Here is a 25,926-nt window from a genome sequence, read left to right as displayed (position 1 = left end):
CATATAGATTTCCTCGTCAAGTTCACCATTAAGGAAAGCGGTTTTTACATCCATTTGATGTAATTCTAAGTCATAATGTGCCACAAAGGCCAAAATAACTCGTATTGATACAAATTTTACTACAGGAGAAAATGTCTCTTCAAAGTCAATACCCTCTACTTGGGTAAATCCTTTTGCAACTAATCGAGCTTTGTATCTGTTAATCGATCCATCAGCTTTCCTCTTTATTTTGAGAATCCATTTATTCCCAATGGCCTTTCGGCCAGGAGGAAGATCGACTAAGTCCCAAACATGATTCTTATTCATAGACTCCATCTCTTCAACCATTGCAGTTTTCCACTTTTCTTTAACTCTACATCCCAATGCTTCCTCAACAGATTGAGGTTCATCATCGTCAACTGGGAGTGTCATTAATGCCTCATTCTCAATATCAAACCTCTTCTTAGGTTTGATTTTACGAATACTTCTTCGTAAATTGGGCTGTTGAGAAGTCAACTCATGACTAGGCAAATTACTCCCACTCGGTTGACTAGGTTCAGGCATCTCTATAGACACCTCTTTGGTTGATAATGTCTCATCCTCCTCAAATAGAGGAACTGACCTCTCAACCTCACCTCTAATTGGGAACTCAGTTTCAAGAAAAGTAGCATCTCTCGACTCTATTTCAGAGATAGTTCCATCTTGCTGCTCACCAATGAAAACATAACCTTTAGAAGTATCAGAATACCTTATAAAGATACACTTTTTACCCCTAGGTCCCAGTTTTCCATATTTATGAGAGTTATCATGAACATAGGCAGCTGACCCCCAGGGTCTCAGATTACTCAAATCCGGTTTTCTGCCAGTCCAACGTTCATATGGGGTAGATGGAACTGATTTTGAAGGCACTCTGTTAAGTATATAAGCCGCTACTAATAATGCATCTCCCCAATAGGAAATAGGCAAATTAGCTTGGGCCATCATAGACCTAACCATTTCAAGAAGAGTCCTATTTCTTCTTTCAGCAACCCCATTTTGCTGCGGAGTTCCAGGGATTGTCAGCTGTCTAATAATCCCTCTATCATTACATATTGTCTTGAACATATCAGACAAATATTCCCCCCCACGGTCAGTGCGTAGGGTCTTAACCTTACGTTCCATTTGATTCTCAACTTCGTTCATATAACGAATGAAGCAATCTAATGCTTCAGATTTATGAGAAATCAAATACACATGACCGAAACGAGAGAAATCATCAATAAATGTAATGAAATAGGAAGCTCCATGTCTAGCCTTCACATTCATTGGACCACAAATATCCGAATGAATTAATTGCAATGGTGATTCAGCCCTAATAGCCTTTCCAAATGGTTTTCTAGTTGATTTTCCAGCAAGACAATGCTCACATATAGACAAGTTAATCTTAGCCCGAGTGCCCAAGAGGCCCTCCTTAGCTAACCGATTCATTCGTTCTTGTCCTATATGTCCTAATCTAGCATGCCAAACTTCATCAGTTATATCTGCATCACTAGTAAGAGCAATGTTTGAAAAATAACTATCAATTCCACAACTGATATTTGGTTCCACATCAAGAACCATAAAACCATTCGTTAAATAACCATATCCGATTGACACTGAGTCAATCTTAAGTTCTACACACCGGCTATAAAAATTAATACAATACCCTAATTCAAGAAGACTAGTTACAGAAACAAGATTCCTTCGAATCTCTGGAGCATACAGAACATCATGTAGAAACAATGTACTTCCACCACGAAGGTTAAGTTTGCAAGTGTCGATTCCTTTGACTTCAACTCTTGCATTGTTTCCTACATAAATCCATTTGTTGCCAGCTGGTACCCTGTGGTACTCAACATACGTAACTCGTTCCCGAGTTACATGGTTGGTTGCTCCCGAATCTATAATCCACAAAGGATAAGAATCAGCCAACAACACAGAACTAGCAACTAAATGCTCAGAAAAGAAGACACACTAGGAGAAACCTTTTTCAGCTCAGAACATTCCCGAGCGAAGTGACCCTCTTTGCCACAGTTAAAACAAGTCAACTTGCTTTTAGGTTTCTTTCCAGTCTTCTTTCCCTTCTTCTTGATAGGGTCTGGTCTCACTCCTATAGTAAGACCATCTACAGGTTCAATCATGACCTGATTTATAGCCTCTAGAACTTTTTGTTCCTCTAGGACATCCTGTATCCTAAGGTGCCAGTTTTTGTAGTTATCCCCATTAAAATTTTCTCCATTATTTAAATCAGCTATGATGTTCTTTGTTGCCATAACCTATCATAAATAAACAAATTATTCAGATATTCAGTGTATGTCATTTTATGTATGTAATCTCTAAATTGACTCAATGTAAATTTGATTTGGTTTACAAAATCAAGTGAGAATTACATTCTCACTCATCATTTGTATGTTCCAATCTAATTTGCATTGATCTATTTTATTACATACATCCCATCTTTAATGAACTTAATCATTAATTAATCATGATATTTATCATTAAATGAACTTATCATTTAAAAGTTAATTAATTATACTCATAATGAACTAATCAAAGAGTATACATTAATTAAATATCATGCATCATGTAGAGCAAACAGCATAAAATGAACATATCATTAAAACGTGCTGTACATTGTTAACAAATAACAAGAACTCTACTTTAAATGTTATCTTTAACATTTTTACTCATAATTAACTAGACAACAACTCTAACAAACTAGATAAGCAACTATCACTCCCACTAGGACAAACACTAGCGCAGTGATAATCCAAACATAGCTTATCCTTTTAGGCTGAACAGAAACATCTTCAACTGGGATATTATTTGGATGATGTCAGGATACAGAATCCTGTGATGAACTCAAATATCCCTCAGAAGTGTCCTCTCCAGAGTCTTCTCTTGGATCTTCTTCTGGATCCTCTTCACAATCAGCATAGTGAAGCAGTTCTGTGCACAACTCAGTATATGTTATACGTCCCTTACGGCGCTCCCATATCTGAAGTGCTTCAACTTGCAGGTTTTCAGGCAATGAACGAATCAAAGCTTAAATCCTGCAGTTGTCCAGAATCAAAAATCCTACATCTCTAGGTGCCAAAATAGTCTGTTCAACCTCCCCATGTGTCTACTAACTCCATAAGCTGGATCATAATCTATCCACTAGATAATTTCCCTCAGCTTATTACGCATCACTTCGCGTCGAGTCATAGTAGTAATCGTCTGTGCCATCTCGAAAAATTGAAATTAATGAAGTCAGTACAAAACTGACAAACCAGTACATATACCAGCTTAATTCAATTTATACATGCATAGATCTAACACAATAAATCAAGAATAACAAATCTTCTTGATTTATAGGAGCTTTGTTAACTGATCCTTTTGATCAGTTGGCACCTTGAAGACTCATCATGACAGTGTTTCATGAAAACTAAAATATCACCTAGCTCCAAGCACCCCAGGCACCTGAGCACCATGCATGATATTTAGTTTCTCATCATCTCCAGCCATGTTGACTAAGCCTATTGAGTTGTTTCTCGAGTATAGATTGTTTAAACAACTTCTCAATTATGAGTATGGTTGACCAAAATCAACTCTAACGGCCAATTGGGCACATTATTTCCAAAATTAGATCATTGAAAGTCCAAAAATTGGCCCAATTAGAAATTTGACCCAATTTGATTAATACACTTGTAACCAAACCATTCTTAATTGGTTCTGATTTGGATCTAATTGATATAGTTAAACCAACTAATAGTTTAATCTATATCGAGGTCTAATTGAACTAATAATGGTCTGCTTAAATCAACCTCCTCGGTCCAATCACAATTAATTGAAAAATAAAATATAAAATCATTTTCAATTAATTAAATCATGGATTAATTGAATCAAACATGAACTGTTATCATGCATAAAAACAACTATACTTACTGTTTTTTTTATTAACAGTTCATGTTTCGTTTTCTTTTAATTTTAACAAATAAAATAAATCCATGATTTCAACAATAGTCCATCCCAATTAACAAGCAAGAAAATAATATTTAATCACATGCACGAATTCTATCACCATGCATTAATTAAAAATTTATTTTCCCTTTTTTTTATTTTCTTGTTACTGTGCACAAAGCACATAGCACTTCCGCCCCTTTTTTTTTATGTACGAAGCACAGCGACTCCGCCGCCTTTGATTTCTTTTCTGTTCTGTGCCCTAAAAACACAATGCCGCCGCTTGCAACAACCTCACCGGCACCGCCGGCACCTGCCTCGCCGGCACCAACCTTGTCAGTGCCAGCCTCGCCGATTCCAGCCTCGACGACGCCAGGACCTGCGCCTGCCGTGCCAAAAACCAGTGCTACTCCGTGACTGTAAGCCACACTGTGAGAAGCTATTGAAGCGCGAGCCACCTTAACAGAGACGGGCCAGTGCCTGTCCCTTGTTTCATCGGCCATAACAGCGATGTTGAACAGAGAAATCGCGGACAGCAGGGCGTTCTTGTTTGCAACGACGACCAGAACAGAGAAATCCCCGATTTCTTTGTTGTATTCTTCCATGGGAAGAATCTCTACAGGTAATCTGAAATTTAACCTACAAAGCTCTGATACCAATGTAGGAATATACCTGTTGTAGCGTGCTTCTTTTCCGGCGAACTGGGACTGCTCGACTGGGAAGCTTGCGTCGGAGAAACCCTCGTCTCTGGGCTCCGGCGTCAAAGATCGCTGCTTCTGTCGGAAGAGTTATCACTTGACGGAAGACTCTCCACGAATCCACAAACCAAATCCTACGATTTGGCGTTCTTCTCCGGCAACCTCTTCTCCTCTTCACTTGGACGCAATCTCACACCCGGCACTCAGCCATCGAACCCTTGTCCCATCCTCTCCTCTCCCTTTAATAGGGAGAAGCTCTCTGCTCCACGGAGTGCAGATCATGCGGAGCATGGTGAGAACCGTGGGTGGTGGACGGGCGGTTACAAAACTGCCAACACTTTATTGTTCCCCTATTTCACCATTTGGTCCTTTTCTCTCGGCCAACAACGCTAAACTCTCATTTCTTTCATATTCTTTTAGGTTTGCTGGTCAACAGCAACAAGAACGTCACGTAAAGTTGTATAATTATTTTTTAAAAAGATATTAATATAATATTTAAAATAATAAATTAAAATTAGAATAATTAAATTATTGAAGTGTAAATAATTAATATTATTTTCTATTCATATAAGTTCATACGCAGATTAAGATAAAAACGACATTTTAAAAAATAAATAGATATTTAAATTTATTCTTTTATTGATATTGTATCTTGCTGATGTTGATCGTTATTTGTAAATTTTATGATATCTTAGAATTAATAAAATTCATATTAAAATTTGATTTGAAATTGTCGTTCAAATTAATGAAAAAGATACCAATTGAGAATGTAATAATTATAATAAATAATAAAAAATAAAATCAAATAATAAAGGTAAAAATAAAAAATATAAAAAAAGTGAAATTTATGAATATAATTTTATAGTATAATTTTATATCAGAGTATCGAACTGTCCATATGTTATTGTGATCACTCACCATCCAAAATACTTTTACTGTTCATATGTTGTGATAACACGATTGTCTATTATAAGTTTTTATTATGATTTACACTAATGAGAATTTTTAATCCATATATTAAATAACATATACAATAATATATTCTGAATAGATTTTTAGTTTATACGTATGACTCTAATTAATTTATTTTTTACATGATTTATTTTATATAGATATATATATATACTTTAGAATACATGTGTTGGAATTTTCATTTAATCTGATAGGAAATGCCACGTGTTAAACGTTTTTCTTATTCTTTTATTATATAAATTCAAAATGCAACCGAGATACAAGTTAATTTTTAAAATAATTTTATTTATGTTATTAACTTGTAACAATGCTAGGGCTTTATTTTGTGAAGATATAAATATTCACATGCAACAATTACCCGTGCTACTTTTAAATAAGAATGTTTTATGACAACTAAATAATTAATAATTAATAATTAAATTAAGTTTATAATTAATTAATATTTTTAGCTTTCAATTTGACAATAAAATTTGCCCTCTCTGGGCCAACGACTATTTTATTTTGACGCCAGTGTGACGACAGCGAAGCAGCCACACAACACAAGACACGCAACAAGTAACTACTGACGAGGTATACCACAATCATTAAAATAAATTTTGACGCCAGTGCTGCTGCAACGAAGCAGCCACACTGTAGTCGAAGCAGCCACACAACACACGACACGTACAAGTAACCACCGACATGGTTGAGTGGTTGACCACAACCATTAAAATAAATTTTGACGCCAGTACGACTACAACGAAGCAGCCACACAACACACGACACGTACAACTAACCACTGACGAGGTTGACCACAACCAAGAAACAAGTCCAGAAACGTCGACTCCAGATGGATTCATTCCATGGAAGACTACTCGACTCCGAACTTCTTCTTCAAGTGGCATACGAACTCGTAGACCTTGAGCGGGTCGTAGAGCGTCTTGGCGACGCTCTCCCTCTCCATGCATCGCCTGCCCCACACCACCAACTTCGGCGCCTCCGCCTCGACGCTGAAACCAGCGAAGGTCTCGTAGGTGTAGAACCAGGCGCAGAAGGGGACCAGCGCAAGGTCGACGTAGCCGAAGGCGTCGCCACCGAAGTACTTCTTGTCGCCCAGCTCAGCCTCCAGGAGCTTCAGGATCTCGATGAACTCTTTCTTGGCCTCCTGTTGGGCCTCTCCCTTCAGCTTCCACAGTCTGGTTCCGCACTCGTAGATCTGATCCATGAAGCAAGAGCAGAGGCAGACGACTCGTCAGCAATTAATTCACATCGAAACAAATACTGGAAGTTCATATGTAAGTTACGAATCCAACTCTTTTTCATTTGATTTCGATAGCCAATTATAGTCAAACAGTTCGCAACTATACAAAACTCTGCAAGACTGCAACAAAAAAAAAAATCCTTTTTCCTTCTTTTGATCAAGAAAACAAGATATTCTTTAAGTAATTTCTTCCTGAAACAGAGAGGGATGTATATTGCCTATCTAGATGTCTGGCGTAAACTATAGGTTAGATCTGGTAAGTAGATGCTAAAAAGAACACTTCGGGTATGCTCTATCTTTCTTCATTAAGGAGAGTGAGATTGATTGCGATAGAAGGGAAAGGTAAGATTGATTCAATCAGTAATGAAAACAGTAAGGACTACCCACCAATCTCTATTAATATTGATCAAAAACACTAAAAATCAAATGTATAATCAATTCCCCCAGAGAAATAACTTTCCAAACGCCTGGTTCTTTCACACCAGTCGTTCTCAAACTCCACAACAAGAAAGTTAGAAGCTTAGAGCCTCCGTAGCAGCTACCTCCTCAAACGTACGGCGGCCCAGGCGAATTATCAAGGTAAAACTAGGGTTATTCTGCACAACCAACAATCAAACAGGTGGCGGGCATAGCAATCGGGCGTACCTTTTTGTCAATGAAGTCGCCCCAGAAGCGCGCCTGGGCGCGGGCGTAAGGGTCCGCCGGTAGAAGCGGTGCGCCGTCGGACCACACCTCGTCGATGTACTGCACGATGATGAGGGACTCGCACACCGGCTTGCCGTTGTGGATGAGGACGGGGATCTTCTTGTGGACGGGGTTGGATTGCAGCAGCAGCGGGCTCTTGTTGCTCAAGTCCTCCTCCTTGTACTCGTACGCCACCCCCTTTTCCGCAAGTGCGATTCGGCACCGCTGCCCGAACGGACTCACCCACACATCCAGCAACACCACCGCCTCTGCCATTGTCGCGCTCTCTCTCTCTCTCTCTCTTACTCGCGTTCCAAAACGATGCGGATGGGGAGACGATTCGAGAGCTTAAATAGAACACAAGCGGAAAATTTTAATGGGCTCACTGCTTCGTGTGAGGCAATCACTTACGTGGCCCTCGTTGATCGTACAGATTTTCTAGCGTTGTCTCCAGCATTCGATTCGGAGAAATAAGTCACGGCTTGCGTCACGAGTGCCGACGGGGGAGGTTCCATAAACCGTCGATGGGGAGATCAACGGCAAGAGATGTAGACGAGTGCTGATCAAATCGTAAGGTGGAGGCAGCTAGAACCACCGAGATGCTTCGTTCATGAATCATGCATATTTATCGATAGCGTTTCCAGCAATTAATTCCGTTAATATAAACGATTTCAACTCAAATTTATTAGCCATTGCGTAAAAATAATAATCGTTGGGCTTCGGCCCAGTTGACCGCTGACAAGTAGGCCCATTCGTCTTGTGACGCCATTTTAAAGCCTGAACTATAACTTTGTACGTCCTGTTATGTAATTACAATTTCCATTATCCACTAAACCGTGCCATATGTAGAAAAAAATAAAAATTTCACGATTTTAGTAGTTGGGCTTCGGCCCAGTTGACTGCTGACAAGTAGGCCCATTCGACTTAAAGCCCGAATCAAAACTTTGTGCATCCTGTCATTTAATTGCAATTTCCATTCTCCACAAAACGGCGCCAGATGTAGAAAACAAATTTAAATTTCACGATTTTAGTTTTTTCTAACACCCGTAAGTTACGGATTGATCCTGATCACGATCAGATGAGGGAACGATCAGGATTAAGCTGGTGACGGAGGTCTTCACTATAGATCCCATCACGAGCTTAAGGAATCTCTTCAACAGTCAAAGAAGCGCTCAAGTTAGACCCTCGTGATCGAAGCAAATCAAGAAGGAAACGATCGTTGAGAATTAAATAAGTGACTTGATTTTCGTGTGCATATTTATCCCCGTGGGAGTGGGAATTTTTTTTATACTATTTCTTTGGCAAAAATCCGTGGGTCACAACCTTCAGTTTTCCACGTCTGAGTTGTCAATTCATCACATGTTCTCCCCACCTTATAATCCATGTTGTCCCATGCCCCTCTCATTTTTCATTAATCGTGACATTTTATGTTCACCGAATTCCCGACTGACCTTCCCAGTTCTCTCTGCTCGAGCGTCAAATAGCACAGATCTCGTAGTCGAGCATAAATCGATTGAAATGATTTAATTTAAAATTTTAATTTAATTATTTTAAATTTTAATTTTTTTAAAAAAAATATTTAATTTGATTAATTTAATTCAATTTTGATTTTAAAAATTTTTATTCGATTAAATTGAATAAATCAAATTAATTAAAATAAAAAATAATTTATAAAGTATTAATTAAATAAATTTATAAATTCCTAATTAATTGATAAATTAATTATAATATTTAAAAATTTTAATTATTTTAGTTAATTCGATCGAAAATTAAATTAATTAATATTTTATCAATTCGATTTATTTGATTTTTATTTAAAATTTTGATAAGTTCATTTAGTTAAGAAAAAAATCAATTTAATTAAATTTTAATCACATATTCATCCTTATAAGGAGTGAGGTGTTGAGTGGTATAGTTGCCCTTTGTCAAATTGCATCAAATGTAAGTTTCACCCGATTTGAATATGCTTTGAAAAGTCTAGACTCAGCATTGGTCTTTATCAGACTTGACTTTCATGACTTTTGGCTTACCTCTCAATTTCTCTTTTGACTTTTTTTTATGCCATATGAAATTGAATTATCTCCACCACATCATGGGTGATGATTCAGGTCCAAATGAATCAGTTTGTTTATGCCCTAGTAGATGATAAAAGAGATCTATTCAAAGTAAAATGGAAAAAAAATGAAATATATATAATGGTAAAACTAGGCGATATATTTCAGTATTATCATGGTTAATCATGCCAACTATTGTTAAATATTGATTTTTTATAAATAATTTAATATAATAATAATAAAGAAATGAATTGAATACCGGATAAGTAGTGAGAGAGCTAAATTAAAATCAATTTCGATTGGAACTAAATTCAAAAGATAGACGTATAAGATAGAGACTATGTTAAATTAAATCAAAATTGATTTAAAATTAATTAAATTAAATTATATTTGAATCAAAATTAAATTTTACACCGATTCAGACATTTTTAAATAATTTATTATATTTTAAAAAAACCTTTCTCTTTCAACTTATTTTCTCTTTTTTTTTCATCTCCCCCCCCTTTAATTTCTTTCATATTCTCTTAGTTTTGCTGTCGGTTTCAACTGGTCAACAGCATAAAAGAACGTCACGTATATAATCCTTTTTAAAATAGATTAAAATAATAGTTAAAATAGTATAAGAGAATTAAAATAATTAAATTATTAAAAGATAAATAATTAACATTATTTTTTGTTCACATAGGATTTTATACGGAGATTAAGATTAAAAACATATTTTAAAAAATGAATATGTTTGCATCTTGTTGAAGTTGACCGTCATTTATAAATCTTATTATATTTTATGATGATATTTTAATAAATAAATAAAATTTATAATAAAAATTTACTTGAATAGACTAATCAAGAAGATACGGATTGAAATGTAATAATTATGATAAATAATAATAAAATAAAATAAAATAATAAAAATAAGAATGACTAATATAAAAAAGCTAAAAATTATGAATCTAGCATTATAACATAGTTTTATACCAGAACATTGAATCGTTCATATGTTGTTGTGATAGTGTGATCGTTCTCGGTCCAAAGCACTTTAATGTCCATATATTATGAAAACACAATTGTTCGCGATCAGTGTTTATTATGATTTTCATCGATGAAGATTTTTAATTTTACATTATATAATGTATGCGATAATATACTCTAAATAGATTTTTAACCTATGTGTCTGGATGATATTGACTCTAAATTATTTATTTTTACTTAATTTATTAAATTTATATCATTGAAATATATATAGATATTGATACATAGAAATTTGATATACTGCGCGCCGTGATTACGCGACCCCGTCCGCGACTTCTCCCACCCACGCCCACTGCCGCAGCGATTTCATCGCCGTCCGGCCATCTCCAGCCGCCGGACCGGGCCTAATCGATGCGCCACTCGCCGGCGCGTCGACTGGCGTCGGTCCGGCGGCCGGATATGGACGGACGGCGGCGAATTTGGCCGGAATCCGAGACCACAGTCACTGGCGCCGATTCCGGGCAAATCACGGTCGGAATCCGACCAAATTCCGGCCAGATACCGGCCGGGGAAGGACCGCCCGCCGCCGGAGATGGCCGGACGGCGATTTGGCCGGCGAGTGGCGCGTCGATTGGGCTCTGTCCGGCGGGCGGAGATGGCCGGACCGCGATGAAATCGCGGCGGCAGTGGGCGTGGGTGAGAGAGCGGCGGATTCCGGCCGAATTCGCGGTCGTCCGGCCACCGGCGGCCGCCGGACCGACGCCAGTCGACGCGCCGGCGAGTGGCGCGTCGATCGGGCCGGGTCCGGCGGCCGGAGGTGGCCGGATGGCGAAACGGGAGCGGCGGCAGTGGGCATGGGTCGGGTGTCGCGCACGGGATGTCGCGCAGTACATGACTTCTCTTGATACATATATTAAAATTATATTATTGATAATCTATATAAGAATTTTCATTTAATCTGATAGGAAAAGCCACGGGTTAAACGTTTTTCTTATCTTTTTTTATCATATAAATTCAAAATACAACACACATACAAGTTAGTTTTTAAAATAATTTTATTTATGTTATTAACTTATAACAATGATAAGGCTTTATTTTGTGAAGATAAAAATATTCACATGCAACAATTATTTAAACAAGAATGTTTTGTGACAACTAAATAATTAATAATTAAATATAATTTTCCAATTAATTAAAAATTTTAGCTATCATATGACAATAAAGTATGCCCTCTCGAGCGAACGCCGTTTTATTTTAACGCCTCCAACCACGAACAAAGTCAGTGCGGCTACAACGAAGCAGCCACACAACACACGACACACACCAAGTAACTACTGATGAGATTGACCACAACGATTTAAACAAGTCCAGAAACGCTGACTCCAGGTGGATTCCATGGAAGACTACTCGATTCCGTCCTGCTTCTTCAACTGGCATATGAACTCGTAGACCTTGAGCGGATCGTAGAGCGTCTTGGCGACGCTCTCCCTCTCCATGCACCGCCTACCCCACGCCGCCAACTTCGGCACCTCCGCCTCAACGCTTAAACCACCGCAGGTCTTAAAGGTGTAGAACCAGGCGCAGAAGGGGGCCAGCGCGATGTCGACGTAGCCGAAGGCGTCGCCACCGAAGTACTTCTTGTCGCCCAGCTCAGCCTCCAGGAGCTTCAGGATCTCGATGAGCTCTTTCTTGGCCTCCTGTTGGGCCTCTCCCTTCAGCTTCCACACTCTGGTTCCGCACTCGTAGATCTGATCCATGAAGCAAGAGCAGAAGGCAGACGACTCGTCAGCAATTAATTCACAGCGAAACAAATACTGGAAGTTCGTATGTAAGTTACTTTCATTTGATTTCGATAGCCAATAATAGCCAAACAGTTCAACGACTATACAAAACTCTGCAAGACTGCAACAAACAAAAAAAAAAAAATCCTTTTTCCTTCTTTTGTTCAAGAAAACAAGATATTCTTTAACTAATTTCTTCCTGAAACAGAGAGGGATGTATATTGCCTATCTAGATGTCTGGCGTAAACTATAGGATAGATCTGGTAAGTAGATGCTAAAAAAAAACACTTCGGGTATGCTCTATCTTTCTCCATTAAGGAGAGTCAGATTGATTGCGATAGAAGGGAAAGGTAAGATTGCTTCAATCAGTAATGAAAACAGTAAGGACTACCCGCCAATCTCTAATATTGACCAAAAACACTAAAAATCAAATGTATAATCAATTCCCCAAGAGAAAGAACTTTCCAACCGCCTGGTTCTTTCACACCAGTTGTTCTCAAACTCCACGACAAGAAAGTTAGAAGCTTAGAGCCTCCGTAGCATGCAGCTACCTCCTCAAACGTACGGCGGCCCAGCCGAATTAGCAAGGTAAAACTAGGGTTATTCTGCACAACGAACAATCAAACAGGTGGCGGGCATAGCAATCGGGGGTACCTTTTTGTCAATGAAGTCACCCCAAAAGCGCGCCTGAGAGCGGGCGTATGGATCCGCCGGTAGAAGCGGTGCGCCGTCGGACCACACCTCGTCGATGTACTGCACGATGATGAGGGACTCGCACACCGGCTTGCCGTCGTGGATGAGGACGGGGATCTGCTTGTAGACGGGGTTGGATTGCAGCAGCAGCGGGCTCTTGTTGCTGAAGTCCTCCTCCTTGTACTCGTACGCCACCCCCTTCTCCGCAAGCGCGATTCGGCACCGCTGCCCGAACGGACTCACCCACATATCTAGCAACACCACCGCCTCTGCCATTGTCGCTCCTCTCTCTCTCTCTCTCTCTCTCTCTCTCTCTCTCTCTCTCTCACTCACTCGCGTTCCAAAACGATGCGGATGGGGAGACGATTCGAGAGCTTAAATAGAACACAAGAAGAAAATTTGAATGGGCTCACCGCTTCGTGTGAGGTAATCACTTACGCGGCGCACGTTGACCGGGCTCACCTCTTCGTGTGAGGTAATCACTTACGCGGCGCACGTTGACCGTGTACAAATTTTTCTAGCGTTGTCTCCAGCATTCTATTCGGAGAAATAAGTCACGGCTTGCGTCACGAGTGCCGACGGAGGAGGTTCCATGAACCCTCGATGGGGAGATCAACGGCAAGAGATGTAGACGAGAGCTGATCAAATCGTAAGGTGAAGGCAGCTAGAACCACCGAGATGCTTCGTTCATGCATATTTATCGATGGCATTTCCAGCAATTAATTCCGTTAATGTAAACGATCTCAACCTAAATTTATTAGCTAGAATCAGAAATTTTACCCATTGCATAGAAAATAATAATTGTTGGGCTTTGGCCCAGTTAACTTCTGACAAGCAGGCCCATTCGCCCTGAGATGCCATTTTAAAGCCCGACCTATAACTTTGTACATCCTGTCAATTAATTACAATTTCCATTCTCTTCAAAACGACGCCAGATGTAGAAAGCAAATATAAATTTCACGATTTTAGTTTTTTTCTAACACCGTTAGATTATGGATTGATCCGGTCCACGATCAAAGATGAGAGAACGAAAGGATGAGACTTGTGATGGTCAGAGGTCTTCATTGTAGATCTCATCACAAGCTTGAAGAATCTCTACAATATAGTTAACGAGCATTGTAGGAGGTCAACATGACGATCAAGTTAGATCCCGGTTATCGAAGCAAATCAAGAAGGAAAAAGACGAGGGATAACTAAACAAGTGGCTTGATTTTCACGTGCATATTTAATTATATAGGCGATATATTTCAGTATTATCTTGGTTAATCATGCAACTATTAATTGGTGATTCATCATTAGAAGAATTAATCAATAGTTTGCGAGGTAGCAGGTGTTGGAATATCTTCCGACGTGGCTTAGTTATCATCAACTGCCTTTATTAAATTGTTATTGGAAAACTGCAATTTGTCACTACTTTAATTATTTTTGCCTGCTCTAGATCTTGGGAACTCGAAAGGCCATGTGTAATGGTGACTATTTAGAGTCACAAACTTGCTCTGTTTTGTTGGATGGATGATAACACTTTATTTTTGTCTGCTTGAGTTCTTGCAATCACCTCGCGTTTCTTTCTTACTATTGAAATCCATTGGATACCATGACAAATCTGAACATGGTATCAGAGCTTTCCGATCTCTAAAACCTGTGTTGTTTCTTCCTTTGTTTTTTGCTCATACTCTCTTGCAAAACAAAACCCATGTCTTTCAACAAAGGGCCTCCTGTCTTGGATGGAAAAAACTATTTCTCATGGATTATCAAAATCGAGTCTTACATGCGAGCGCAAGATCTATGGTATACAGTCGAAGAAGAAGATCTACCTGTTCCGAGAGAAGATACCTCTGAAGAAGAAAAGCAACGCTTCAAGAATCACACTATCAACAAACACAAAGCAGTCTCTTTGCTTCATGACGCCTTGACGGATAATATGTTCACCAAAGTCGCAAATTGCAACACACCCAAGAAGATATTTGATCGCTTGAAAACCATACATGAAGGTGGAGATCAGATAAGAAAAATCCAGATTCGCAATCGTATCTCAGATTTTGAGGGAAACCGGATGAGTTACAAAGAAACCCTTCAAGATTACTATGATCGTACGATAGAGATTGTGAATGAAATTCGAGCTCTTGGTGGGGATTTACCAGAAGAAAAAGTGGTGGAAAAGGCAATTATGAGCCTTCCAAATCGCTTCGAGCCAAAACTTTGTGCTTTGGAGGAAACAGATAAGTTGAAAACAATAACCTTCCTAGAGCTGATTAGTGCTCTTCAAGCTTCTGAAAAAAGGATGCAAATCAGACCACCAGAGGTTGATATTTTGCAAGAAAAACCCGAGTTGCTCTTGTCTGCTGAAAGCTTAGAACTCAGCAATCTAGCTATTAATAGAGGAAAAAGTCATGTGCAGAACTCAAGCCCAGCCGTCTATCCACAAAAATCTCAGCAAGGAAAGAATCAACAAATGAAAGAATTTGACCCTTGTCCCCACTGCAAAAAGACAAATCATAGACCCCAATTTTGTTTTTATCATCCAGATGCTGTATGCAAAGGTTGTGGAGAAACAGGCCACGTGGAAAGAATCTGTCACCACAAGAAACAAATGAAAGAGCTAGCCAATGCAGTTGAACTCTCCATTTTTGAAGAAAATTGTGATGTTGAAATTGCCTTCTCTACTGACGTCGTATCTATAGGCCAAGATGAAAAATTTGTGGAGATCACCTATTCTGTTGACACAACCCAGAATCAACAAATTCATGGGTGGATACTAGATAGCGGTTGCTCCCATCACATGAGTTGTGACAGATCCTTGTTGTTCAATTTTCGAAAGCAAACTGGTAGGGCCGTGAGATCAGCCACAGGGCATATAACTCCAGTCTTAGGGGTTGGTAGCATTTATTTGAGAAGTGGAAGAAAGCCTATTATTGTGGAAAATATCTACTTCGTACCTGGTTTGACTCAAAATTTATTAAGCTTTGGACAACTCCTGCGGCAAAAGCTGGACTTTCTTATAAGAGGACTTCATCTATATATTACTGATTCAAGAACACACTCTGTTTTGCACACTGAGTTACAATCTAACAATTTCTTCATTTTCAGTACATGTGCAGCAAATGAAGAAATCTCTATGTCCTGCTCAACAGAATCACAGCTTTGGCATAGCCGACTGGGGCATTATGGGATAAGAAATCTCAAACTTTTACAAAGAAATGGAATGACAAAGAATTTTCCCGACATAGAGTTTATGGAAAAATGTTGCAGAATCTGTCAAAAGGGAAAACAGACCAGGTTGCCATTCAAGCAAAGTTATTCTCGAGCAAAGAACAAACTGGATTTGATACATACTGATATTTGTGGCCCCATCAAAGAGGCATCTTGGAATGAAAGTAAGTATTTTATTATTTTCATAGACGATTTCACGCGTTATTGTTGGATATATTTCCTGCGTAACAAGTCTGAGACATTCGGTGTTTTCAAAACATTCAAAGAAATGGCTGAAAGACAAGCAGAGAGGAAGATTAAAGCTCTTCGATCAGACAACGGCGGAGAATATGTCTCCATGTTACTTCATAATTTCTGTTCTCTTGAAGGTATTACTCACCTCTTTACTGCTCCATATACACCCCAACAGAATGGGGTAAGTGAAAGGAAAAATAGAACAATTATTGAAATGACTAGATGCTTGCTATTTGAAAAAAACCTCCCTACAAAATGCTGGGCGGAGGCTGCTTCTACGGCTGTTTATTTACTGAATGCATTGCCTTCGAAAGTATTGAATACGAAAACTTCTTTTGAGTTGTGGCATGGAGAGAAAATGTCATTAAATCATGTTCGAGTCTATGGTTGCATTTGTCATGTGCATATACCGGATGGAAAAAGGAGCAAACTTGATGCAAAGTCAAAAGTAGGAATTCTGATTGGGTATTGTTATGGTATTAGAGGATACAGAATTTTTGACCCTATAGAAAAAAAGGTTTTTATTAGTAGAGATATCATTTTTGAAGAAGATAAAGAGTGGGATTGGCCTGGAAATTGCATTAAAAATACTGATATCTCTTCTACTATACCTTCAGATATATCATCTTCTAAATTTCATGAAATTGTTACAGAGGATTCTACATCACCCTCTTGGCCGATGACTGATGGTCAACCTTCAAATACCCCTGAATCAGCAGCCGATGTGACGAATACAGAAGATCCACAAGACAACTCAGAAAATGCTGGACTTCATGACGCAAGCAATGAAGAACAACATAATGAAGAAAATGCATCAGGATGTTCTCATAATTCAGAATCTGACATTTCAATAACTGATGAAAGTATGTCTGATCCTGATAGCCCTATATTAAAAACAAGAAGTTTAGCTGATGTTTATGCAGAGACAAATGCAGCTGAACTAGATGCAGACCCACACACTTTTGAAGAAGCCTCGAAAGATGACAAGTGGTGGATAGCTATGGCTGAAGAATTGAACTCAATTGAAAGAAATAACACTTGGGAGTTGGTAAAAAAACCTGCTGGGAAAACAATCATTGGTGTGAAGTGGATTTACAAGACAAAGAAAAATGCTGATGGTAGCCTTAACAAGTATAAAGCGAGACTTGTTGCAAAAGGTTATTCGCAAAAACACGGTATTGATTACAATGAGGTTTTTGCTCCAGTAGCTCGTCTGGACACAATCAAGTTTCTCTTGGCTTTAGCAGCTAGCAAAGATTGGGAAGTTCATCACATGGACGTCAAAACAGCATTCTTAAATGGAATTTTGGAGGAGGAAGTATATATTCAACAGCCGGAAGGTTTTATTTGCAAGGGACAGGAAAATAAGGTGTATCGGTTGAACAAAGCATTGTATGGCCTGAAGCAGGCCCCTCGTGCGTGGAATGAACTTATTGACAAGTATCTGATAACACTTGGGTTTCATCGAAGTTATGCTGACTATTCCTTGTATGTCAAGAGACATGATGATCAGGTTTTGCTAGTTTCTGTCTATGTCGATGATTTACTGATTACTGCTAGCAACCCGTTGCTGATTACAGCGTTTAAGGCTTCAGTAATGAAAGAGTTTCAGATGACTGATTTAGGATTAATGACTTATTACCTTGGGATGGAAATTCATCAACAGAAAGGAGCAGGAATCTTTGTTAACCAGAAAAAATATAGTATTAATTTGTTACAAAGATTTGGCATGAATGAAGCCAATGCTGTCATATGCCCGACAGATTACAAGGGAGCAATACCACCTGTCAAAACTTCTGAGAACTGTGATCCAGCTATCTATAGGGGAATAGTAGGCAGTTTAATTTATTTATCTCATACACGGCCAGACCTAAGTTTTTTGGTGAATCTACTCTCTAGATACATGAGTCATCCCACCTCTTCCCACCTTGCTGCAGCCAAACGTGCTCTAAGATATGTAAAAGGCACCACAAGCCTAGGCCTTCATTTTCCAGCAGCAAAAGACACGAATTCACTCACTTTGCAAGGCTATTCTGATAGTGACTATGCAGGAGCTGAAGATGCAAAAAGCACTTCTGGATACATCTTCTACTACAATCAGACTCCATTTTCCTGGAGTACTAAGAAACAAGACGTCGTTGCACAATCCACTTGTGAAGCCGAATACATAGCTGCTGCTTATGCAAGGAATCAGTGCTCCTGGCTGCGCCAACTACTCACAGATGTGGGATTGGAACCAAAGGAAGCTACACCACTAATGGTGGATAACCAAGCTGCCATTGCCATAGCCAAAGATCCTGCACATTTCAGCCGAGCCAAACACATCAAGGTTCGGTACCATGCTCTCCGAGAAGCAGTTAAGGACAAAGAAATTCTCCTGATTCATGTTCCCACTATCGAGCAAAAAGCTGATATTTTAACCAAAGCCCTCCGAAAGAACTTATTTGTGCAGCAGAGACAGAACATTGGACTGAAAACGTTAAACTCTTTCTTGGAAGCCAACTCGGAGGATAGGGGGAGTGTTGGAATATCTTCCGACGTGGCTTAGTTATCATCAACTGCCTTTATTAAATTGTTATTGGAAAACTGCAATTTGTCACTACTTTAATTATTTTTGCCTGCTCTAGATCTTGGGAACTCGAAAGGCCATGTGTAATGGTGACTATTTAGAGTCACAAACTTGCTCTGTTTTGTTGGATGGATGATAACACTTTATTTTTGTCTGCTTGAGTTCTTGCAATCACCTCGCGTTTCTTTCTTACTATTGAAATCCATTGGATACCATGACAAATCTGAACTGAGATATTTTGCCCGTCAGCAATGGGACATCAGGCGATACGCTGTGCCGTTCACTGTTCTTCCACTCCTTCGATCTAACGGCTCCTCAAACAGCCAGCACAAGATACAATTCGTCATTTCGTCTAAAGCAGCGATCGAGCATATGATCGTATGGAAGCAGGGCCACGAATATGGGACAAAATAAAAGAAATTTAAAATTCAAACAGTGGAGTAAAATCATTAAACTAGCAAATCCCTAGCTCGACCAAAGCTCTCTCTTTATATATATATCAACGTTGACTTGTTGATGCAGATGTAACAACCAATTTACTGCATAACATGTTAAATTAGTGATAAAGTCATATGCAAATCGATTGACATAAAGATTAATGAAAGCAACTGAAGAAAATCAAGGAGCAAAAGGAAAAAGAGGGAGTGCAGCAAATGTTGCAAAGGCCCCAGCATCGTTTAATTATTTTAAGTTGTCTTATAAGCACACTTCCAGGTTTTAATGTTTTGAAAGTGATAGTAAATGATGGTGTTATAATTAATCGGGACGTTTCATTAGTTTGCCACTTATTTTGTCGATCGACTCTAATGGAACAATTGAGGCCTGATATATAGATATATACAACACTTGTTCTTCGACTCTCAAGTGACAGTAGATAATTGGACTAATCAATCATGTCACGTTTTGAAGCAATACAGATCACCATTTTTCTTGAACTAAAAGAAAAAAACAATGAATATGAAGAGGGAAGCAAATGGATAAAACTATATATCATTATTATTCTACAATTTTTTTGGACAAAATTAAACTTAATCACTGCTGAAATCCTGAAACTAACACCAACTTCGAATAACTAAACTCCTCCGTTGTAAACACAAACTATATGTGCTAAAGGTTTCAAAAAGGCAAAACTCAATTCATTAATTTCTGATGTGTTGAAGCCTAATCTCCCTGTTAATCTTCCTAATAAACTCTTCCACTCTCATATTGAGCTCCTCGTCTGACATGCTGGAATACTGATCACTCTCACTACCGTTTGTTTCGGCCGAATCCAATTCATGCTCGGTAATTGTGTCCTGTTGCAGAAATACACTCTTCTCAGGCTCTTCCATTTCTTCGAGGTTCTCTCCAACTGCATCGTCCAGATTCTGTTCCAACGGATCCGGAGGAAGTGAAGTCTGATGCAAAACTACACTTCTTCCATGCTCTTGCTCTACTTCCTTCTGCTCCTCCTTCATGACAACACAGCTACTGTCCTTGAGGTGCATGATGTACTCATCGTGAAGAACCTCTCCGGAAGCGACAGTGGTGCCCGCCGGCGAGGAGAAGATCCCGGAGTCAGCAGCCACAATGAAGATGAGGGAATTCGACATGAGGAACCAGAAGGTGGTGTCAGTGAAGAGGGAGGAAGGGGGGATGTGGAGGAGGGTGACGTAGAGGAAGGGCAGAGAGATGACGAGGACGGAGATGGAGAGCTCCTTGGCCTTCAAAGGAAGGGTTCTATTTTGTGTGCTTGGCTTCGCCATGGCCGATCAGATCAAGCTTTAGGAGCTCGAAAGGAGGGGGAGCTTAATTTATATCTTCTGCTGGCCTGCTGGGACTTCATGATTCACTAAGATGAATCTGGAGATTAACATGCATGAAACACTGATACAATTTTTTTCTTTTACCGCACAGTGATTGTATGAATGAGACGTGATTGAGTTTGTCACCATTTGAGTGGCAATTCATGGCTTGTGACGACAAACTTCTGTAGATGTTTAAGCATAATTATTGAAGAAGTTTGGCAAAGGAGGAATGCTTCTCGTAAGCTAAACTGTCCACGCAAGACTTAGCTGGCCAGAGAAATGCGCATAGACTTATTTTTAAAGGCTTTTTAACTGGTCCAGACCCTCTTCGTGTCCATTCTACGGGGTTTCTTGTATTTTGAGAACTTTATTGATTTATTTTCTCGAAGAAATAATGGACTGTTAAAATTGACATATAGTGTTTTTATATATATCGACCTACCTATCTCTTTGAATTTTGAACAGGGTAAGTATTCTTCATACATATCCATATCATATTTGATTGGTTTCGGATATTTATTTAAGCTCATATATTCTATAAATTTATTTATTTATTTATTTGTATTTTGCAATATTTGGTGTTCTTTTAAAAATCCCCTTCTTGATGGGTCTTTATGTATTTGGTTAGTAGGGCTTCGTGTTGCTATAAAGGGCCCATTCTCATGATTCCAATAACAATGGGCTTACGGATCGATTGATAGTGAAGCGGCGGGGCTCTCCCAGATCGCCTGACCGACGACGACGGGGCTCCCTGCGGCCGGAGGTTCTACTCAAATCAAGCAGTCCCGGGAGGGGAGGGGAGGGGCGAGGCGTACGGCGGCTGTTAAATTTCTGGAGGAAAAAAGAAAGCGCAGGAACTCGATGGATGAAGAAGGTTGAAGGGTTTACGGAGAGCGACAGAGTTAGGAGAAGGAGCGAGCCTTTTGTGGTCGGATATATGCGGCGTGCATTCCCACCGACTCGGAGTCTTTTCAGATTGGATTAAAGTAATCCTCCTTTCATTTTAGGTATGAAAAAAAGTGTTTCTTTTTTGTGCTAAAAAAGCTTAATCAAGTCGAAATCATCAGAATCGAGGATGACGATGATCGATGATTTAATGTAGCGCTGCTGTATGTCTAATCTCTTGCATAAGATTTGGCATTGTCTATGCATTAGCTAGGTTATTGCATGAACATATAAATGGTGCATTTTTTTAAATAAATAATTAAATTGCAGAGTAGCTTCCTATTAATCTCATCATGATATTTAAAACATTGTCTCACTCACTCATAAATGTCACTATCATCTTAATTTCAAAAATTTCTATCATATTCTTAAATGAATTGGATGGTAAACCATAGATCACTGAGTAAGACATTTTCCTGTATGTTTGAGATTTTGGAACATGTGGTTATCAATCAATCTTTGTCAATTATTAATCCCTCTTGAGGGGTGATTATATTGACGTCTATGGACTCCTTTTTCCTCCATTATCTACATTGATATCAAGCTACTGCTATCATAACGAATGCTTCTTTATCACACATACAAAATTAAGATTTGATTATAATTGCTATGTACCATCATCCTAAATACGATTAGTTCAATATCCATTTCTGATCCAAGAATTAGTACAGTGCTAAAGTAGTTGATCTTAAAACTTTTTGAAGTCCATGGGACTTTGAGAAAAATCATTGTTTATATTTTACTCGCTAGTATTTCTAGAATATTGGGTCACCCAAGGAGTGTCGTCCTACCTAACCAGTTAGTAATGGAACATCTTTACTGTGGAAGATTCTGAATGCCTGCGAACTGTAGGGTAGATATTTCTCTAAAGTTATCTTCACAACGAACGAACAGGAGATTAGGACATCACCGGTTGCTTTCAGTGTTTAGGTGAGTGCATGTGCTGCATATGAGAGAAAAAAAGAACAGTTCATAGTTGAATGGCTGAAGAATCTACTATCTTTCATGTGATGCATGTGTTCTTCTAGAACAAGGTTTCAAATTTGGCTTTTATCTTTATCAGAATTTGTTGAAGGTGAATCCATGTTTGTTAGTGTTTTTTTTCCTGAAACAACGTTCAAAACGTTTGGGATATATATATATTTTGCAATTTGACTAGATGAAATGCTGCTGCACAACTGGTTAACCCGAACAAGACACTATAGAAATGATTTATAGTTTTTAAAAAACACCAAATATTTGTATATGCTTTAAATAAACATATTGAAAAATTAACATAAATTAGTGAAATAAATGTTGCCAACTTGCTACTATGACTCAAAATTGAGACCTAGCAACTGAATAGAAAATTTTCCCAATCACTAAAACAAAGTAATACTTCAATATATCTTTGGTTTATAATATAGTTATTGCTGGTCCTTCTTGTTTTTCTATATATCAAACCAAACCAGGATGCCCTCCTGTTCTTTGGTTATCGTGTTTGAATCAGCCAGTCCTGCCTGATTTTAACAACAAGGTCATGATTACGTGTAAGTCATCAAATAAAATGTTAATGAAATATTCTATGATGTCGATGAGGAATCTGATCTAAACATTACATATAATTATTTTAAGGGCTAGAATTTCTACTGGAAAGTAAATTATGGCCAGTCTTGTAGGTGATATATGTGAAAAATAAAAAAAGTATTTTGATTAGAGAATCAACTTGCATATATTTTTCTAGTTTCAGTTGTAACAAAGATTTGTTCGTCTGGAAAAGGGTGAAACTTTCACTTATGATGTGTAACCAAGTAACTATTAGGATTTTGAAACTCTTTTATCTGTAGATTTCTGCAGTTGCATGATCCTGTGCCCCCTATTCTCCTACCGGTAGCACTCTATATTTTGTTAATTTACTTCTTTTCTGAGGGATAGTTTATCCATGGATGCACTTGCTTAAGATTAAAGAAGTCAAAAAGTTGTATTTATAATCAACATAAATACATCCGAATATTAAAAATCTGCCAGAAACCTGATATGTGAAACAATATCTGTATCACCTAATACATATCAGGAAAAATTTACAAAAATAGCAATATTATGTTCTTGCAACTAAGACAAGTACAAATACTTATCGTGCATGCTGAGGCTTAAGTGGGAACAATAATTTAGGTTTGTAAGGAGTTACTTCACCAATCCTAGCCTTCCTCTTCTGCAGAAACCGCTGCAGCGACCGCTTCATCGACAGACCCGGGTTATGCATCTGCGGCAAGGTTTCAGAAGATGGAGAGGAAAACAGAACCGTAGACTCCGCCATGGCTTCCTGCTGCTGATCATGTTGGCTAATCAGGTTTTGCTTTCCTATATTTTCTTCCATCTTCTCGGCCATGGATATGATTGCTCTTGCTTGCATCTCCGTAGTGTCACATACAAAAATCCTGCCTTTATATAAGATCGTCATTTGCTTCTTCTGTTCTTGCTGCTGGTGAGCTGTTGAGAATCTTAACAATGATTCCATCCTGCATCATTAGTTTCCCGTCATTTTTTTATACAATATTTAAAAAATACAATAAAACAGAGGAACCTGAGAATTTTTTTTACCTGTGGAGTCTCACAGAGTTGGACGTCCGGTTGTTGCCATCGCCGGCAGCGGCCTGACTGCCAACGGAGAGGCGGAGCTCAGGATCACACATCCTCTCCATCTTCTCTTCCGCTCTTTCTTGGGTTGAAGGAAGAAGGGAAGGCGACGAATAAATACGCGGATTCGTGAGAAATATTTAGCGGCACGTGGAGAATGCGGTGTCCAATTGTTCATGAAAGCGATGTCGTCGGCACGCCATGCTGTTGGTTTTGGTCCTTTTTGTGGCAATTGTTCTTTAATTGATCATACATTTTTCCTCGTGCAGGAATTGAGATCCTCGAGCGGGGAGATGGATCCGTGCACGATTTGAGTTGCTCATTTTCCCAATGTTTGGTAAGCGAATTATTTATTGGTTCGACAGATTTGCAATTTGCCTCGTGCTTTGTTGCTTTTTAAGGCTGGTGGTGGTTTCTGGTTTCTGAAGGTATTCTATCTTCTCAACTTCGTGTTCATATTCTTCAAACTAGCAACCAAAATATTAATTATTATAAGTTAACGAGATGCCTGCCGTAGCCTCCAACTTCTAGACAAGGAGTACATTTTGATTTTCTTACCGTTCTTAATTGCTGAGAATCTTATTTATACCTCGCTGGATTGAGCTCGGGGCGATCTTCAGGGTAGCTTTCTTGGGTACAACATCTCATACATTTTTAGGCACAAAGTCTAGTTGAATTATTATGCTAGTTTAAGTGTCCTAATGCTCATCGAGATCTTAGGCAAGTATTGCTTAAATGTTGTTCACTATCGTCACTCTCTAAGAAAACAATGGGTTTGGACAAGACACTTGATCGCTCAAAGAGCTTTGATTGATCTATGTTCTTGCTCAAGGAAGCTTCGTATAACTGAAGCCATTCGTGTTAGGTCCTTTGAAATTACAGCACCAAGTTTTCTTGCTCAATGCTCAGGCTAAGATGAGAATGAAGAACATTTCTCATCAACAACACGCCTTGACATAGTCTATCGACCTCAAAGCGCGTGCCTTAAATTAGTTTCAACTCGAAGAAAAAAAAGAGTTGACTTTGATGTGATGGCAGGTAAACCATAGTCAAAATCTGCGTTCGCCAGAAACTATATTGGACTGAATCCAGAAAGGCTTGCAGCCTAACTGCCTAAGAATCCAAAATACCACACGGGTTGCACGTTTTAGCCTTCTGGATCATTGAAGATACTATTTTATTTCTATAGTTATATAATTTTCTTATTTGTATTTCACATTTATAAACAAAGATTGCAGTTGGCACTGTAAATTAAACAGGAGCTAGAGTTATTTTTTATGACTTAGAAATATTCCAAAACCCTTGTTTCTCATAATACTTTTTCAAAAATCATGGAAGCTGATTTATTAAAATTCGTAAAACATAAACACGGAATGCTCTAGTTGCATGGTCCACTCGACAATAAAGTTAAGAATAGGGACATTATGCATTTAATACCTTCTTGTCCTGCATGGTCCAATTCAAAATACAGAAATACCAAAAGCGACAAAATGAGTTTTTTTTTTGTTGTTGTCGTTTTTACACTATAACTAATA

The 25,926-nt window shown here is 38.7% G+C and overlaps 4 protein-coding genes across 4 annotated transcripts; all 4 read right to left on the bottom strand.

The window, feature by feature from the left end:
* Positions 1–6,099: 6,099 nt before the first annotated feature.
* LOC141834915 (putative glutathione S-transferase) lies at positions 6,100–7,840 on the bottom strand. The gene is made up of 2 exons (XM_074722310.1): positions 7,495–7,840; positions 6,100–6,804 (listed from the first exon to the last, which is right to left on the bottom strand). The coding sequence occupies exons 1-2, from the start codon at positions 7,807–7,809 to the stop codon at positions 6,460–6,462; spliced, it is 660 nt and encodes a 219-aa protein (XP_074578411.1). The 5' UTR covers positions 7,810–7,840; the 3' UTR covers positions 6,100–6,459.
* Positions 7,841–11,769: 3,929 nt separating this feature from the next.
* LOC141834221 (putative glutathione S-transferase parA) lies at positions 11,770–13,347 on the bottom strand. Its single transcript, XM_074721667.1, has 2 exons — positions 12,992–13,347; positions 11,770–12,304 (listed from the first exon to the last, which is right to left on the bottom strand). The coding sequence occupies exons 1-2, from the start codon at positions 13,304–13,306 to the stop codon at positions 11,960–11,962; spliced, it is 660 nt and encodes a 219-aa protein (XP_074577768.1). The 5' UTR covers positions 13,307–13,347; the 3' UTR covers positions 11,770–11,959.
* A 6,835-nt stretch (positions 13,348–20,182) lies between these two features.
* On the bottom strand, positions 20,183–20,788 carry LOC141834237 (uncharacterized). The gene has a single exon (XM_074721668.1). The coding sequence runs from the start codon at positions 20,786–20,788 to the stop codon at positions 20,183–20,185; it is 606 nt and encodes a 201-aa protein (XP_074577769.1).
* A 2,961-nt stretch (positions 20,789–23,749) lies between these two features.
* LOC141813253 (protein TIFY 5A-like) lies at positions 23,750–24,483 on the bottom strand. Its single transcript, XM_074701190.1, has 2 exons — positions 24,356–24,483; positions 23,750–24,273 (listed from the first exon to the last, which is right to left on the bottom strand). The coding sequence occupies exons 1-2, from the start codon at positions 24,454–24,456 to the stop codon at positions 23,886–23,888; spliced, it is 489 nt and encodes a 162-aa protein (XP_074557291.1). The 5' UTR covers positions 24,457–24,483; the 3' UTR covers positions 23,750–23,885.
* Positions 24,484–25,926: the final 1,443 nt, after the last annotated feature.

This window comes from Curcuma longa, chromosome 1, assembly GCF_044706935.1.
Source record: "Curcuma longa cultivar G26 ecotype Majalengka, Jawa Barat chromosome 1, ITB_CL_G26_1.1, whole genome shotgun sequence".
Lineage (NCBI taxonomy): Eukaryota > Viridiplantae > Streptophyta > Magnoliopsida > Zingiberales > Zingiberaceae > Curcuma > Curcuma longa.
The sequence above is the reverse complement of the archived record's forward strand: the minus strand, read 5'-3'. Positions and strand labels throughout refer to the sequence as shown.

Excerpts from the sequence above, each read along its gene's own strand:
- LOC141834915 (XM_074722310.1), bottom strand. The coding sequence starts at position 7,809 with ATGGCAGAGGCGGTGGTGTTGCTGGATGTGTGGGTGAGTCCGTTCGGG. Across the intron at positions 6,805-7,494 it reads GCGACTTCATTGACAAAAAG|ATCTACGAGTGCGGAACCAG; the intron begins GTACGCCCGATT and ends TTCATGGATCAG.
- LOC141834221 (XM_074721667.1), bottom strand. The coding sequence starts at position 13,306 with ATGGCAGAGGCGGTGGTGTTGCTAGATATGTGGGTGAGTCCGTTCGGG. Across the intron at positions 12,305-12,991 it reads GTGACTTCATTGACAAAAAG|ATCTACGAGTGCGGAACCAG; the intron begins GTACCCCCGATT and ends TTCATGGATCAG.
- LOC141834237 (XM_074721668.1), bottom strand. The coding sequence starts at position 20,788 with ATGGCGAAGCCAAGCACACAAAATAGAACCCTTCCTTTGAAGGCCAAG.
- LOC141813253 (XM_074701190.1), bottom strand. The coding sequence starts at position 24,456 with ATGGAGAGGATGTGTGATCCTGAGCTCCGCCTCTCCGTTGGCAGTCAG. Across the intron at positions 24,274-24,355 it reads AACTCTGTGAGACTCCACAG|GATGGAATCATTGTTAAGAT; the intron begins GTAAAAAAAATT and ends CTAATGATGCAG.